The sequence below is a fragment of the Saccharomyces cerevisiae genome, chromosome II, assembly GCF_000146045.2.
Source record: "Saccharomyces cerevisiae S288C chromosome II, complete sequence".
NCBI lineage: Eukaryota > Fungi > Ascomycota > Saccharomycetes > Saccharomycetales > Saccharomycetaceae > Saccharomyces > Saccharomyces cerevisiae.
This window is the reverse complement of record NC_001134.8, coordinates 497,008-512,828: the sequence shown is the minus strand read 5'-3', so window position 1 is coordinate 512,828 and position 15,821 is coordinate 497,008. Positions and strand designations below refer to the sequence as shown.

Sequence of the window (15,821 nt, the reverse complement as noted above, 5' to 3'; positions counted from 1 at the left end):
GTGATGGTTAGATCAAGAGGAAGTTCGTCTGTTGCCGAAAATGGTGGAAAGTCGTTACCAAAATGGAAGCCAACCAATATACATCTTGCTTAGATTGTCTTCTGATGTTGCTTCTTGGATCAATGTTTCTGTTTGGCCAGCAACACTCAATACCAGGCCATCCTGCGGATCTATACCGCGGATTTTGTTTCTTAAGACCTTTAGCGCTTTTTGAATTGAGTGGTCCATGTTTCTATCGTACATAATTGTTTCGATCACATTCATCAACGCTACTTCATTTTTTCTCATTAAAGCCAACGTGACTTCACTAGACTTCTTAAATGTTCCTTCTGTCCCAATTATGCCCAACGCATCCAATAAATTTGGTGTTAGTCTGAAGGGAACAATTTCTGGGACAGGTAACCTTTTGCCTTTCTCAAATAAACAGTCGAAGTCTACATGAAGAACTTTACCCGTCTGTATATCTAGTAATATGTTTTCACAGTGCCTATCACCTAGACCTAATATATGGCCAACCATTGCCATGACGGCGTAAGATCTGGCATACGTATTCCTGGCGTTGAACCAATTGATTGGATCAGGAAAGTTTTCTAAAAACCATTGGTACAAGATTGGAGGAAATTTATCTACCTGTTCCATGTAAAACTCGAGTTTTCCATCTACTGCGGTGTGCTGCCACCTATCATGTAGACTTTTCAGGCTATACTTAATTTTCAGACTTTCGTACTTTGTAGAAAGAATAGATCTTAAAGTTACAACATTCGGTACCATTTCCAATATCCCACAGTCTTCTCGAAGAGATAGTACGGAGTAAATATTTATGCCCAGGCTTCTTTTTCTTGAAGCTATGTCCTTACTCAGAAGAAAATCCATTGTTGTGGCGAACTGCATATATTGGTTATCTTGTCGGACATCTTCCTTCTTACACATGATCCCATAAATGTTGCCATCTGAACCTATTATGTTCAATTGTTTTGGCTTCTTTAATGAAGAAAACACTTTATAAGATGATCCGAATCTAATTATAGAAACAACCGGCCTAAATGGTTGATAGCCCCTCATTGAGTTAGACTCTAGTGGTGAAATGATGTCTAAATTTTTTCTTACTGGAACAACCATTGCAGATGGGGCCACGTTCATGTCAAATTTGAAGTCTTTTTCTAAAGATTTGCCTGATCTACTTGTAATGCTTTTGACATCTTGCAAACAGACACGAGTTAATGCTTTCGTTAAATCCAATGCACTAGAAACTAGATCATGAGGATTTTGCGAATGTTGTCTATACTTTTCTAAAATATGCTTACCACGAAGAACTCTTTTTGAAGAATTGGAATTTACAAGGGCTGTGATATACCATAAAATATGAGAGGGGTATTCAACAGCCAAACTTAGCAGTATGTGCATTATTATCTGGGCCGATGATTGATGAGAATGTAATAACCTAGATAACAACTGAGTCAAAACAAAGTACCAAATATAAGTGGGACAATGCTGCAGCGCTTCTTCAACATGACTACATATATCTTCCGTAGCCTTACTCAGCATTTCCTTTCTGTTTCCAGGAGCTTCAGAAATTGATGCGGCCGCAATATCTAGCCAAAACGTGATAACTTTGGGCAAATTTTCTCTTACTTTAGCAGTGTTCTTTTCAAATGCCAATAAAAAGTAAGATATTGCCCTGTACTCAAAACGACCATTAGTAATATAACCCTCTGCTTTTTTGCGCTCAAGTAGTCTACTATAGTATAAGCCAATAGAGTAATATGGTTTATCCCATTTAGAATCAATCTGAAAAATATCCTGATATTGTTTAATAATTTGTTCGGACGCTGAATTGTTCGAAAGGTCTAACCATTCAGTAAACTTTAATAGCACGGCGGCACGATCGCGAGCATTAACCGAGGAATTTTCTTGATACTTTTCATGTATTTCTTGCACTATCTTTAAGGCTCTATCATTCTCACCTTGCTTCCATAGTATTTCAGCAAACTCCAACTCTGCCTGAGGCAACCGCCTTTCCAAACAATGCATTAATGATTCGGAGGCTATATCTAGCCTAGCGTTGTTTCTCGCCAATTGGGCTAAAGTGAAGAATGTTTTTCCTAAGTCAGCGTCTGCTTGTTCATTCATTTTCAATTGGTCAAATGACTTTCTCATTGACAATATGTAATGATTTGGCACGAAGTCAGCCCCAATACGTTCCATTCGATAATCGAGTATGGTAGTGTTACTTTTGTATTCAAACTTATCTTTCGCAGAAGATAAAAAACTGAGGTCATATAAACTGTGTAATTTCATCAATAAATTCTGTTTCTTTAGCAGCGTCGTCTCTTTAGATGACGTTATAAAATTTGTTCCGATAAGCCTAAAGGAATTGTGGATGTATTTTTGAGTCCTTAATGGATCCTCGTTTGAGATGGCAATTAAAGCTTTCGCAATATTGTACTGCAAAAGTACTTCTCTATCGTCAATATTTCTTAAACTCTCTATTTGTTCTACCCAATTTTTCAAAGTTTGAACATTGCCTTCTAGATTTGCAGCTTCAAGACCTATGCTGTACCATTCCTTCACATCTGGAGACAAAGAAATTTTTCCGTCTGAAGAATGGAACGAAGAGTTCGATATTATTTGAGAATACAATTGGTGGTCATACATAGACTTTAGCATCCTGGTTGTAGTTTTGGGGTCATCTGAAAATTTGCCGAGGACATTAAAGCAGTCTTGTGCGAGTTTCCAGTTTTCAGAATATTGCAATTCTTCAATTTTAGAAACCAAGTTTCCTGTAGCAAAGGTTCTCAGTACACCATCGAGTGAGTCAATGTCTCCTATTTCTTCGTATGTGATTTGTAAATTTTTCAGTAGTTGTCCATTTTGGTTCTTATCGTGAGGATTCTGTCGATAGCACTGTTCAAGGTATAGAGCAGACCTTTCAAAAGAATCCGTCTCTAAGGAGCGTTGAGCTAGCAAATCTGAAGGGGTTGTTCGCAAAAACTCATCTATTCTCAAAAGCATGTTAGTTGTTTTCGTATCTTTAATGATAAAAGTGCCGTGTAGTTTACTGTAATTTTGTTTAAACTCAGTTGCCCATTTTTTGCAATATTCGAAAACTCTGAAGATGGATTCATAGCACATTCTTAACGAATCCACTTGCAAGTTATTCATTCCTTCCAGATTGCACGTGAAAATGCTGTCAAATTCAATAATAATCCCGTTTAAAATATCAGCGTATGGAGTTCCTTTTTCTGCCTTGATAATAATGTCCAGAGAAATATAAGGTAGCAAAAAATTTGATAGTGAGCCATCATCTTCCCTAATCAAAGAGGAAAACACGTGTAATGGATGATTTTCTGTTGTACCTGTTTTCAATAAATCCAATGTAAACCTTTTCACCCAAATTTTGTATCCTTCCTTGAAGTTATTAGAAGGATATTTTAGCGGGACATATTCTTTCCATGATTGCGCAAGATACAAGGAAGATAAAAGCGGATAGATGGTTGTCTTGGAGACAGAGTTAAACTTTTCCCATAGTTTGGCTTCATTTGGATATAATTCTTTATGGTTCATATCCCATGACTCTGAACTTAGCCCGCAATATTTTAATGATTCCTGTATGACAAGGGCAACAAACAATTGCTTGCTGGGATTCTCACTTTGCCAAAACGCAGGAACGAGGATATCATTTATGACCCATATCAAGAACTTAATAGTTTGAACACTATCATTCAAATCATAAACTTCGTTTTCTGAATATGTTGTTCTTTTAAACTCATGCTTTGTAACGTCTAAAACACCAATCATACTGATACATTTGGCGCACTTCTCGCATAGGTCCTTGTCTAAATTTCTAAACTTATGAGAAGTGTCTAATAAAGCACCCAAAACTAATGTTATATCAGAAGTTTGCCCAACCTTCTTTGGTGTAAAATCAATCGATCTTTCTGTCTGCTTTCTCCGAAGATATACCTCTATATCGTCTAAATTTTGGTTTATGACATACTTGTTACTACTTTTCAAGTTATTAGCAAATATGGGTATAAGGTCCGTGGTACTTCTTATTTTATTCACCATTCTTGCAAATTGGCCATCACGAGCTAAAATACCTAATTCAGGCTTGCCTACTAAAGCCAAAGTAGTGTAAGGTTTTAATTTCAAAATCAGGTCCGATTTCTCTTTGATTAAGGTATCCAGTATACTGTACACTATATTTCGAAGTTTTCCGTTGAACTCAGACCACTTTTGAAGTATGAATGCAATTAAGCTATCTATAACAGTAGAGAGTTCTTCATCATTTAGATGGCGAACTAACAGATGCCAACATCTAAAGGCCTCGTATCGAACTTCCTTAAGCCCAAGTCCTGTTTGCAAACAAATACTAATCTGGGCTAATGCGGAAATTATTGATTTTTTGGGGGCATATATGATAAGAAAAGAAATGCCATTGATAACCCTTAACTTTTCGTAGTAAGTGGTGCGGCCTTCAACATCATGTATGTCACTCGAAAAAACTTGGAAAATACCTAAGATATTATCCTGTAGTTTCTTTTGGAACGCTTGTTCCTGATCATCCGTCCAGTTATTGATATTTTTGTACTTCGAACCATGCCTTTTGTCTTTTTCAAAATTGGTGATTAAAAATCGCAAAGAGCATAAAATCATATTAGCATTCTCGCTGTCACTTGCATCTTTAGTAACGCTGTTTTTGTAGAGCTTCGTTATTTCAGCTAAAGTTTTATAATCGGGAAGGTATGCAGTTATATATCCTTTGTCAAAAGTTGGAGCCCTATTTAAAAAAAGGGTTTCCAAGATATCCAAAGAAAATAATCCGTGTTTTACCAAAGCTACGGCAAATATTTGCCTACTGTTTTTTTTCAGTAAATTAACCTTCATTTGGTTAATTAAACTTGTATCGCCATCACACATAATCTTAGCAATTTCACTTAGCACATCGCTCTTATATTGAATAATTGCATAAGGGATGATATATCTCTGGAAAATATCGAGAATTGTTTTTGAAGAATATCCCAATAATTCTATTAAATTTTGAAAGCCAACTTTTCTTTCCACGAGGTTTTTTCCCAACTGTCTTAGTAATACAGGTAAAATAGGCGATAGTAATTGATATGGTGTTTTCTTTAAAATTTTGGCCATATTTTTAATTTGCAAAGTCATCATTATTCGTAAACTATAATCATCAGAATTGAAAATATCAATCAGTTTCAAAAGTAGTGTATCAAATACATCATTAGAAGTCGTCAATGTTAATTGTGTCCAAGCAATGACTAAATTTTCTTTCACCACTGGCAATTTTTGAGATTGTAGAAACTTTATCAGCGTGGCAGTGTGTTCATCTTCGGAATTATGAGAGTCTGATATATTGAATAAAGGTATAATTCTAGTACTTAATAAACGTAGGTATCTGTTAGAATTCATAAAGCACTTTTGTACCAGTTTAAAGCTCTTATTGATTTGACCGTTTCCATCTGTAAGTTTTGGAGGTTGAAAGTGTGAAAATATCCTATGTAGAGAAAATAAGATGCCACTTAACAAAGATTCGCTAAATTCATCTATATTTGGGTGAGATAGAAAGTTTGAATGAAGTATCCTGAAGATTTCTGATTTACCCGCAGCCTCTGGTCTATTTGGATTTATTCGCACGAAAGGGTTGCCAGTTTTCTCAATATCGCATAAATGACAAACATACCAATTATCCATATCCTTTGTGGAATTTGGCAGAGTGCCGGAAAACTTCTCTGATTCTAGACAGGCTAGACGTCCGAGAATTACAGTCCATGATGTTAGCCTTGTTATATTGTTTGTCTTGAAACAAGTTTGAATGGATACAGATGCTTCATTTAAAATTAGCTTGAAATCGTTTCCAGCTCTTTGAAAAAATCCAGGACTTAGCTGGTTCACGCGGTATTTGAGCAAAGTTCCTCTTTCTGTCTTGTTAAACTTCTTTAGTACTAGCAACCTTAGCTTTTCCAGCTGCTTATATCGATCATCAAAGGGAGAAGTGACATTTTTCAAGCTCGAGTCCGGCTCCGATTGGTATACCCAGATGTTGAACTTATTATCGTACTTTAAAGCTTCAACAGGTAGGGACCTTCTTTTCAAATCAAAATATACAATCGAGAGAGCTTTATTAGTCAACTGCGTGAACGGAAAATGTTCACTTTGTGAAAAATCTGCCCACTGGTCAATTGGGAAGTGGTCTACAAAGCATTTTGAGAAATCGTTAGAAATGCAAAGAGAATATAGTCGAAGAATTCCTTTGGCCATAGTGGGGTCATTATCCAAGAGCCCATACTTGTTATCCAAAAAATGATGCATAGTAGTCAATACAAACTTTAATTGTTCACAACAAACTAACGCTGGGGCATCCAGGGCTGTGGAAATTGTTCTATTGCAAACATAGTCCACAACTAGAGAAATATATTTGAGTTGGATTTCGGCATATTCTAGTGCTGCTAGTTCGCAGGAATCAAAGACGTAAAGAACAATCCTGATTAATCGTTGGAAGTTAAAGTCAAATTTCGTGAACCCCAAAGAAGAATCTAAGAATGCTATAGAGTTCCCAAAAGTACTATACTCCGAAGTGAACCAGTATAAAAGAATGTATAGACCCTTCAAGGTGTCATAAAATTTGAGAAGCTCAGTCTTGCCCAACAAGACTTCAGTCAAGGCCTGTTCGTAAAGATTCATGGTGTTCTCAAAATGTGCAGTAAGCTGAAACTTAGCAGGTTTTCCGTAAAATTCGACACATGCTTTGCACCAGCTGCCTAATTTTCGCCTCATAAACCATATTCTGTGGTAATTATCATAGTTCAGAACGGATATGTTGAGGAAATCATCTATCAGCCTTTGTATCTCAAAGTTCCCGTTGGAATCCTTCATAACAAGCAAGAAGGGGTTGTACTCCAACAATAAGGCAAGGGCGGAAACTGTTTTCGAAAATATAGTATCATTTTTCATGATATTGTTCCTTCTTTGATCTTTTAGGTTTCTTATGAGGGTGTTCAGGATCTTTAAACTCTTGGCGTACTCCTGAGAAGAAGATGGATCCGTGGGCACTTTTTTAATCTGCACCTTTGAATCCACCCCCGAGTTCAGGTCTTTTATTGCCAATATCAATTCGTCAAGATATTTGACGTGTGATTCCATGCAGTCTTGTGGGCCTTTACGCGGTGTATGTCGTTCTTGTTGTCCAGCCTCACTTTGTCTTCATTAATCATCTCTCTTCAAAATTGTCCGTCGGCGGGTATTTTTTTCTAGTTGACTAGTTTTGGAGCGTGCGTTCCATCTATTTGATTTATAAGGGAAAGAAGAAATTTATTTGAAGGATATTCACTATATAAATTTTATTTGTATTCTAATGCTTGTTGGTGAAAACTATGATCCATAGTTTTTTTTTTTTTTGTTTGCTTGTTTGTTTATTCTTTATTATGATAAGTACATAGTATGCTCCATATAGTTATGGAGCCTTGAAAAGGAATTCAATTTCAGTAATTAGAGTATATCAAAGCTAGGAGATTTGGGGTGGAACTTGCATATCGTTCGAAATCGATTGTGTTTGATGTTGCTGTTGTTGTTGTTGCTGCTGTTGCTGCTGTTGCTGTTGCTGTTGAGCAGCAGCGGTCGCTGCCCTCAGCTCGGCCTCGTAGTTCAGCGGCCTTTTGAATAGCAAAATGTGTGGTTCTGGCGCATGGCATTCATAATGTTCCCACCCCAAAGACTGTGTGATGCCGAGGCCTCTCCATTCGTCTTCTGTTAATATACGCAGGGTCCCCACTTCCGAATTGAAGTAATCAGATGGGATAACTTTTAGCATGGCCTTAGGTAACATCACATGCCTGTACTCATAGTTATCGTCTGAGTACCGCGGAGAATAGTGAATGGAATCTTGAAACTCCAACACGCGTGCTCTTTCTTGGTCAGTAAGCTTTCTGCCTTGGAAGGCGTGATAGTGATGGTACATAGTACTGTAAGACGAGAGTAAGTGCGTGTCAATCTAGTTGTATCCAACGCGGCCAGCAGTTCCAAGAACTTACGACAGAGTTGTAATGAATGCTACTGATGTCTGCTCTACTGCCATCCGCTGTCCTTTCATGCATAAAAGCTCCATTCTTTATTTATCTCATACCACGAGAAAAAAAAATCACCTGACATATTTTTATAACCCGCCTTTTAGACCCTAAAACAGATCTCAGGGCTCGAGTACTGTTTTATCTGAAAATTCTTCGAGCCCTCGTTTTGCACTGAGCTAAACCAAAAGAAAAATAAACAATCACAAATGGAACCCGAAACAGCACGCTGCGCAGTGTTTTTATATTTTTTTGAAACAAATGGCTTTATACAATGTGTATGTGTGATAGAAAAAATGGTATATTTCGAGTGACTTGTGATCCTATTCCCAAGCCCTATAGGAGCTATTTCAAATTGCGTGTGTGAAAGCGTGTGTGTGTGTGTGTGTGTGGAATTGTGCGGACGTTCCTCTTCTTTTATACATATAATTTTTATATATACAAAGGGTTCAGTTTGCATATGCATAGCAACGTATTTGTTGGTGTCAAACCAGGCTTTAATCATAAACAGCACAGCAAAAAGTCACGTTTCCTAGAAAATGTCTCTAGTCATTCACCAGAACTGCCTAGTAACTATGATTACGTTTTGCTTCCTATAACAACGCCAAGATATAAGGAAATAGTTGGGCAAGTTTTCAAAGATTTCCAAAGACAATCCATACAGAACTGGAAACCGCTTCAAATTCCTGAACCGCAGTTGCAGGATATCTGTATACCCCCGTTCAACGTCAAGAAGCTAGACAATGACGATACGCCGTCTTACATAGGGCTGTTATCCTCTTGGCTGGAGCTGGAGAGTCGCGATCCAAATGTAAGAGATCTTGGCTTAAAGGTCCTTCTAAACGAATGTAAGTACGCGAGGTTTGTTGGAATCAATAAGCTAATATTGGCGCCTCCACGGGACCTGTCCAACCTGCAATTGTATGGACAGATGATTTACAGGCTCCTGCAAAATCGCATCGTCTTTGCTGCGCCTGCGTTAACCATATCCATTTCTCTGCCACTTTACGAAGACAGCGATCCATTGGCCACTTGGGAACTGTGGAATACCGTGCGGAAACAATGCGAATATCATCCCTCTTTGACTATCTCTTTGGCTTTGCCAAGAACCAGGACTCCTTCGTATGTGCTGAATAGATGGTTAGCCGAACCCGTCTCGTGTCTTTTGGTATCTTCATCCATCTTTGCCAGTAATCAGTACGATTATCCCGTTTTACACAAGTTTAACCAGAATTTGATTTTAAAGTTCCAAAAGGTTAATGGAGATTCACAAATTTTGGGTAATGAATTATGCGTGATATTGCATGGGATGGAGAAATATGCCAATAATGTTAAGGGCGGAGAATCTGCCTATTTGGAATATATAAACTACTTATTGAAAAAGGGCGACAAAGTATTAAATTCCAATAGTAATCACCAATTTTTGCTCCAAGAGGACTCTCGGATAATGCCGCCTCTGAAACCTCATTCAGATAATTTATTAAATTCCACATATTTGACTTTTGAAAAAGATTTGGTGAAGTACGATCTTTACGAATCTGCCATATTAGAGGCGCTTCAAGATCTTGCTCCTCGAGCGAGTGCCAAGAGACCGTTGGTGATCCTAGTAGCCGGTGCGGGAAGAGGACCTTTAGTGGATCGAACTTTTAAGATAATATCAATGTTGTTTATGGATAGTAAGGTTTCTATAATTGCCATTGAAAAAAATCCACAGGCATATCTGTACTTGCAAAAAAGAAATTTCGACTGTTGGGATAATAGAGTGAAATTAATCAAGGAGGATATGACCAAATGGCAAATCAACGAGCCGTCGGAAAAGCGTATTCAGATAGATCTGTGCATAAGTGAACTGCTGGGTTCGTTCGGTTGCAATGAATTATCACCAGAATGTCTCTGGTCTATTGAAAAATATCATTCCCACAATGACACAATTTTCATACCGAGGTCATACTCTTCATACATAGCACCCATTTCGTCACCATTATTCTACCAAAAACTCTCACAAACAAATCGCTCTTTGGAGGCGCCCTGGATAGTCCATAGAGTGCCATACTGTATATTATCCTCAAGGGTAAATGAAGTGTGGCGGTTCGAGCATCCCATGGCCCAAAAAGATACTGTCCAAGACGAAGATGATTTTACAGTTGAATTTTCTCAAAGTTCATTAAATGAGTTCAAGATAAAGCACCGCGGCGAAATCCATGGCTTTATCGGATTCTTCTCGGCAAACTTATATAACAATATATTCTTGTCAACTTTGCCCAATGACAGCACAGTCCGTTTAAAATTTAGCGAAGAAACGTTGATGAATACCAGACGAGAAGAAAATCTAATCAAGAAATGTGACCATACACCAAATATGACCTCGTGGTCTCCAATTATCTTTCCTTTGAAGCAACCAATATCCTTTATAGATGACTCCGAACTTTCTGTGCTGATGTCTCGGATACACTCCGATACAGAACAAAAAGTTTGGTATGAATGGTCTTTGGAGAGTTTCATATACCTTATGTTGTCAAATTACACTTCGGCGGTAACTGCTGCAAGCATGACTATTCCGAGGTCTATAGTTACAGATGACACTAAAACTTTAGCCCATAATCGACATTATTCAGCGACTACCAATCAAAAGCTAGATAATCAAATTGATCTTGACCAAGACATTGAAAACGAAGAAGAACAGGGATTCCTATCCAATCTAGAAACTGGTTGGCAAAGCGTACAAGATATTCACGGACTCAGCGAAACCGCCAAACCGGACCATTTAGATTCTATCAATAAGCCTATGTTTGATCTCAAATCTACTAAAGCGCTTGAACCCTCTAACGAATTGCCAAGGCACGAAGACCTCGAGGAAGATGTTCCAGAAGTTCATGTCAGAGTCAAGACTAGTGTTTCCACGCTACATAATGTCTGTGGCAGAGCCTTTTCCCTGCCTCTGTGAATTCTGCATTGTATACTATATACTGCGGCAACAAATAACTATCCATACGTCCTGAGTACCACAAGTCAGCGTCATCGATCGAGCGGGGTGTCGGCGCCGCACCGTAAAACTACATGTATAAAAAAAGAACCCTTTTTTTGGAACTCTTCAATGGTAAATGGATCTCGACATGTTGCCTGCTTTAATTTATGTAATTCAGGAGTAAGGGTAGTGTTAGTTCACCATACTTCGTATTGATATTATCTCGGTTAGCTCCTTTGCTTTAAGATACTAATAGGTGGTAATTAAAAACAATAGTTTTCCTTCAGCCTTGTCCCCCCTAAGCTGCACTTACATTTTGCTTCCATAACTTTTGCCAAGCATGACAAAGGAACGTATGACCATCGACTACGAAAATGACGGTGATTTTGAGTACGATAAGAATAAATACAAGACAATAACCACTCGAATAAAGAGTATCGAACCTAGTGAGGGATGGTTGGAACCTTCTGGGTCAGTGGGTCACATAAACACGATACCCGAAGCGGGCGATGTTCACGTGGATGAACATGAGGATAGAGGGTCTTCTATTGATGATGACTCAAGGACTTACCTGCTATATTTCACAGAAACTCGACGTAAACTAGAAAACAGGCACGTCCAGTTGATTGCTATTTCCGGTGTCATTGGTACGGCGCTATTCGTGGCGATCGGAAAAGCTTTATACCGTGGAGGGCCCGCCTCTTTATTATTGGCATTTGCTCTTTGGTGTGTTCCAATACTTTGCATTACTGTGTCTACAGCGGAAATGGTCTGCTTTTTCCCTGTAAGTTCCCCCTTTTTGAGATTAGCAACGAAGTGCGTTGACGATTCATTGGCTGTCATGGCTAGCTGGAATTTCTGGTTTCTTGAATGCGTACAGATCCCTTTCGAGATTGTTTCTGTTAATACAATTATACATTATTGGAGAGATGATTATTCAGCTGGTATTCCGCTCGCCGTTCAAGTAGTTTTGTATCTGCTTATTTCCATTTGTGCAGTCAAATATTACGGTGAAATGGAATTTTGGTTGGCTTCTTTCAAAATTATCCTTGCACTCGGCCTATTTACATTCACGTTCATTACCATGTTGGGTGGAAATCCTGAACATGATCGTTACGGGTTTCGTAATTATGGTGAAAGTCCATTCAAGAAATACTTTCCCGATGGCAATGATGTGGGGAAGTCTTCGGGCTACTTCCAGGGGTTTCTCGCTTGCTTGATTCAGGCATCGTTTACCATAGCTGGTGGCGAGTATATTTCTATGTTAGCGGGAGAGGTCAAACGACCAAGAAAAGTATTACCCAAGGCGTTTAAGCAGGTGTTTGTGAGATTAACATTTTTGTTTTTAGGGAGTTGTCTGTGTGTTGGGATTGTTTGTTCGCCAAATGATCCTGACTTGACAGCAGCAATTAATGAAGCAAGGCCTGGCGCCGGGTCTTCACCTTATGTCATTGCAATGAATAATCTGAAAATTAGAATATTACCTGACATTGTTAATATAGCTTTGATTACAGCCGCCTTTTCTGCTGGTAACGCTTACACTTATTGCTCATCCAGAACATTTTATGGTATGGCATTAGATGGCTACGCGCCAAAAATCTTCACTAGATGCAATAGGCATGGTGTGCCCATTTACTCTGTGGCCATATCTTTGGTATGGGCTTTAGTGAGCCTTTTGCAACTGAATTCTAATAGTGCGGTCGTATTGAATTGGTTAATTAACTTGATTACTGCCTCTCAATTGATTAATTTTGTCGTCCTTTGTATCGTCTATTTATTTTTCAGAAGGGCTTACCACGTCCAACAAGATTCGTTACCCAAGTTGCCATTCCGTTCGTGGGGTCAACCATACACTGCTATTATCGGCCTTGTTTCATGTTCCGCAATGATTTTAATACAGGGCTACACCGTTTTCTTTCCCAAATTATGGAACACACAAGATTTTTTGTTTTCGTATTTAATGGTGTTTATCAACATCGGTATATATGTGGGCTACAAATTTATTTGGAAACGTGGTAAAGATCACTTCAAAAACCCACATGAAATTGACTTTTCTAAAGAGCTAACAGAAATTGAAAACCATGAGATTGAAAGCTCCTTCGAAAAATTTCAATATTATAGCAAAGCATAATGCAATTATGTCGTTATATTCACAAATTTACATTGACTGCCTCCAAATTTATTGTCAGATTAATATTGTGGTCCTTTGGCTATGTTCGTTTGCATTTTTTTTTTTTTTTTTTTTTGATCTTTCCTTCGATAAAGTATATTTACTTATTGACATATTACCTGGAGGGCTTTTTATGATCTTTTACCGTTTTTTCAATCATTGTTTGATTTTTATTTAATATTGATATTCACCCACCTTTCATAGTCTCTTCTTCATATTTCGAATCTGTATATAAATAGTTATAATATGATCCCTATTTTGCCCAATTTTTTTTTTCCTTTTTTTATAGTTACTTATTTTTATTCTATGTCTATCAAATGCTAAACGTTACATTTTTAAATTTCCCTGGATTCCCACCAGTCAGTCACGTCACGACCTAAACTTTGAAACAATGAACTTCCCTTAGAGGAATCTGAACTAAAACGGTTCCTTTGTTTTGCAGCCTTTGACGTGCCGTTATTTTGAAACCAGTTTTTAATAATAATAATTAAGTTTGAATTGTTTTCTTTGATATAGCATAAAACACCATTGTTCAATTTTAATAACCTCTCCTCCTGAAAATAATCTGGGTCTCTCTTTGAGTTCTGTAAACTAGTCAAGAACTGTAAGACGTCAACCTGTAAGTCCCATAACTTTTCTGCGCTCATTAAATTCAAGAAATTCAGATATTTTCTTTTGAATTTTTGAGTCTTATCGTTTACCCCGTTTCCAAATCCTTCTGTAGTATTTTTTTTGCTGATAGCATTTGAGCCACCCATAATAGTTATTGGATTCCAATTAGCAAGCGATAGGGAATTTGAATTATCGTTAATGAACTGATCTATACCGTTAATTGCTAGTTGTAAAGTTGAAATGCTTTCATCCGAAGTAAATTTTGGAGACCCAAATGGAACGGACGAGTCGATTTCTTTGGTGACGTTATCTCTGATCACATAAGCAAAGGATTCCACGTTATCGCAATTTTGAGAGTTTAAAATCTCATTGTTTAGGCATTCCATACTCTGACACAATTGGAAGCTCAAGTCCTTTAGATAGTCTCTTTCACAAATCTTGTTGAAGTCCGGATCACAGACAATTACAATTAAAAAATCATCAAAGTACCAAAATAGGCAATTATAAAAATCCTCCTTGTCTTTGGAGTTTTCAAAGTTCAAATTCAGTTTCAGGGCTTGGTATGATGATGGCAACAGGTCTGAATTCAATGGGGAAATTAGGAAACCAAATCTCGAGTTGCCTATCGTCCCTCCAACAGCCTCTGATTGCGCCATCAGTGGGGCATTCGAATTTGCGTTATCATTGCTATTTGAGTAATTATTTTTGTCGGCACTTTTGTTAGAGGATGAAATGAACGGCCAATGGGGCTTCGGTACATAGTCCATTATCATGGATAAGCTACCCGAAACACCAGTCGTGGTACTCACTTCATGTATAGCGTCGTATGCAAAAGAAATGGGGAGTGTTACGTTGTGTATCACTCTTTCCGATAGAGAGAGTTCGCTTGTATTGTTTTGCGTAGTCTCTTGGTGCTCCCGTCGCTGTTGCTCCTGTGATTCCTCTTCGTCTCTTCCGTTTGTATCACGACTTCGCTCTTGTTCTTCTTCTACTTGTAGCTCCTCTTTAAAATGGACATTTCCTGTTAATATATGACTTGATATTTCACCATAGGTGCAGTGCAAATGATATAGCCAATTTGAGATATCTGGTAATGTGTTCAGGTCACTGGTAAAGTTCCTTACTAGTCCATAAGTTTTTGTTCCCATAGACTCCCTATTAGCCGCTTTGGTGCGCTTTGGTAGGTGGTAAACCAAAATGTCCTTTAGTCCTAGATAACTCTTTTTATCTAAAAGAATATTCTGCAAGATTATAGCGTCCCATGACTCTTCGACATTATTTTTTTCTCCAGGATTATAAGAGGAATGTTGAAAATTTGCCCTTTTATAAAAACCAGGCCACATTACAGTAAATGATCTATTCGTTACAGTTTCTAGATTCAAATAAATATCATTCCAGAACGGAATAACGAATTCGTTCAACAAATCCGTGAGTTTGCGGAAGTCCTTGTTAAATCCGCTGAATGACCCATTGAGTAGCTTGAAGAACCTGTAACTAAGCCATAAGTAAGCACTGAGATACTGTAAAGGTATGGCACTCTGATCGTCGCTGATATTCGAAATTGCTAGACTGATGAAAAATCTTGATTCCACCTTAATACAAAAAATAATATCATTGTTCAGCTCAATAATTTTCTCTAAATCTTCGCCGTCCTTGTTTACGCATGAACTCGTAAGTGACCAAATGCCCTGTATTACTCCTATGATGGACAGTTTTTCGTTTAAAGAGGGTATTGAATCAGTAGTGCCAAAATAATGGAACAGCAGCAACTGCTTGAAAGTGTCATTTTCGTTGGTAGATCTTGATGGATCAAAAACCGTAATATAGTGTAGTCTCATATCCGTCTTTCATATATCAATTTAATAGTTGTACGATTTAGAATGTATTTTTGGTTCCACGTCAAATGAAACTATTTCCCTATTGCTACTACATATTATTGTCATCGCAATAAAATAGGCTAAATAGTTACCCGCTCGTTTCGTCTTTTGTTCGG

At 37.9% G+C, this 15,821-nt stretch overlaps 5 protein-coding genes across 5 annotated transcripts; 2 read left to right on the top strand and 3 right to left on the bottom strand.

Moving 5' to 3' along the window:
* Positions 1-54: 54 nt before the first annotated feature.
* Positions 55-7,161, bottom strand: MEC1 (protein kinase MEC1; the record flags this gene model as incomplete). The annotated part of the gene is made up of 1 exon (NM_001178484.3): positions 55-7,161. One exon carries the CDS (start codon positions 7,159-7,161, stop codon positions 55-57), a length of 7,107 nt encoding a protein of 2,368 aa, NP_009694.3.
* Positions 7,162-7,522: 361 nt separating this feature from the next.
* Positions 7,523-7,975, bottom strand: CKS1 (cyclin-dependent protein kinase regulatory subunit CKS1; the record flags this gene model as incomplete). Its single annotated transcript, NM_001178483.3, has 1 exon — positions 7,523-7,975. The coding sequence occupies one exon, from the start codon at positions 7,973-7,975 to the stop codon at positions 7,523-7,525; it is 453 nt and encodes a 150-aa protein (NP_009693.3).
* A 566-nt stretch (positions 7,976-8,541) lies between these two features.
* HSL7 (protein arginine N-methyltransferase) lies at positions 8,542-11,025 on the top strand (the record flags this gene model as incomplete). The annotated part of the gene is made up of 1 exon (NM_001178481.1): positions 8,542-11,025. One exon carries the CDS (start codon positions 8,542-8,544, stop codon positions 11,023-11,025), a length of 2,484 nt encoding a protein of 827 aa, NP_009691.1.
* Positions 11,026-11,386: 361 nt separating this feature from the next.
* On the top strand, positions 11,387-13,177 carry AGP2 (Agp2p; the record flags this gene model as incomplete). Its single annotated transcript, NM_001178480.1, has 1 exon — positions 11,387-13,177. One exon carries the CDS (start codon positions 11,387-11,389, stop codon positions 13,175-13,177), a length of 1,791 nt encoding a protein of 596 aa, NP_009690.1.
* A 374-nt stretch (positions 13,178-13,551) lies between these two features.
* CCZ1 (Ccz1p) lies at positions 13,552-15,666 on the bottom strand (the record flags this gene model as incomplete). Its single annotated transcript, NM_001178479.3, has 1 exon — positions 13,552-15,666. The coding sequence occupies one exon, from the start codon at positions 15,664-15,666 to the stop codon at positions 13,552-13,554; it is 2,115 nt and encodes a 704-aa protein (NP_009689.3).
* Between the last annotated feature and the right edge of the window lie 155 nt (positions 15,667-15,821).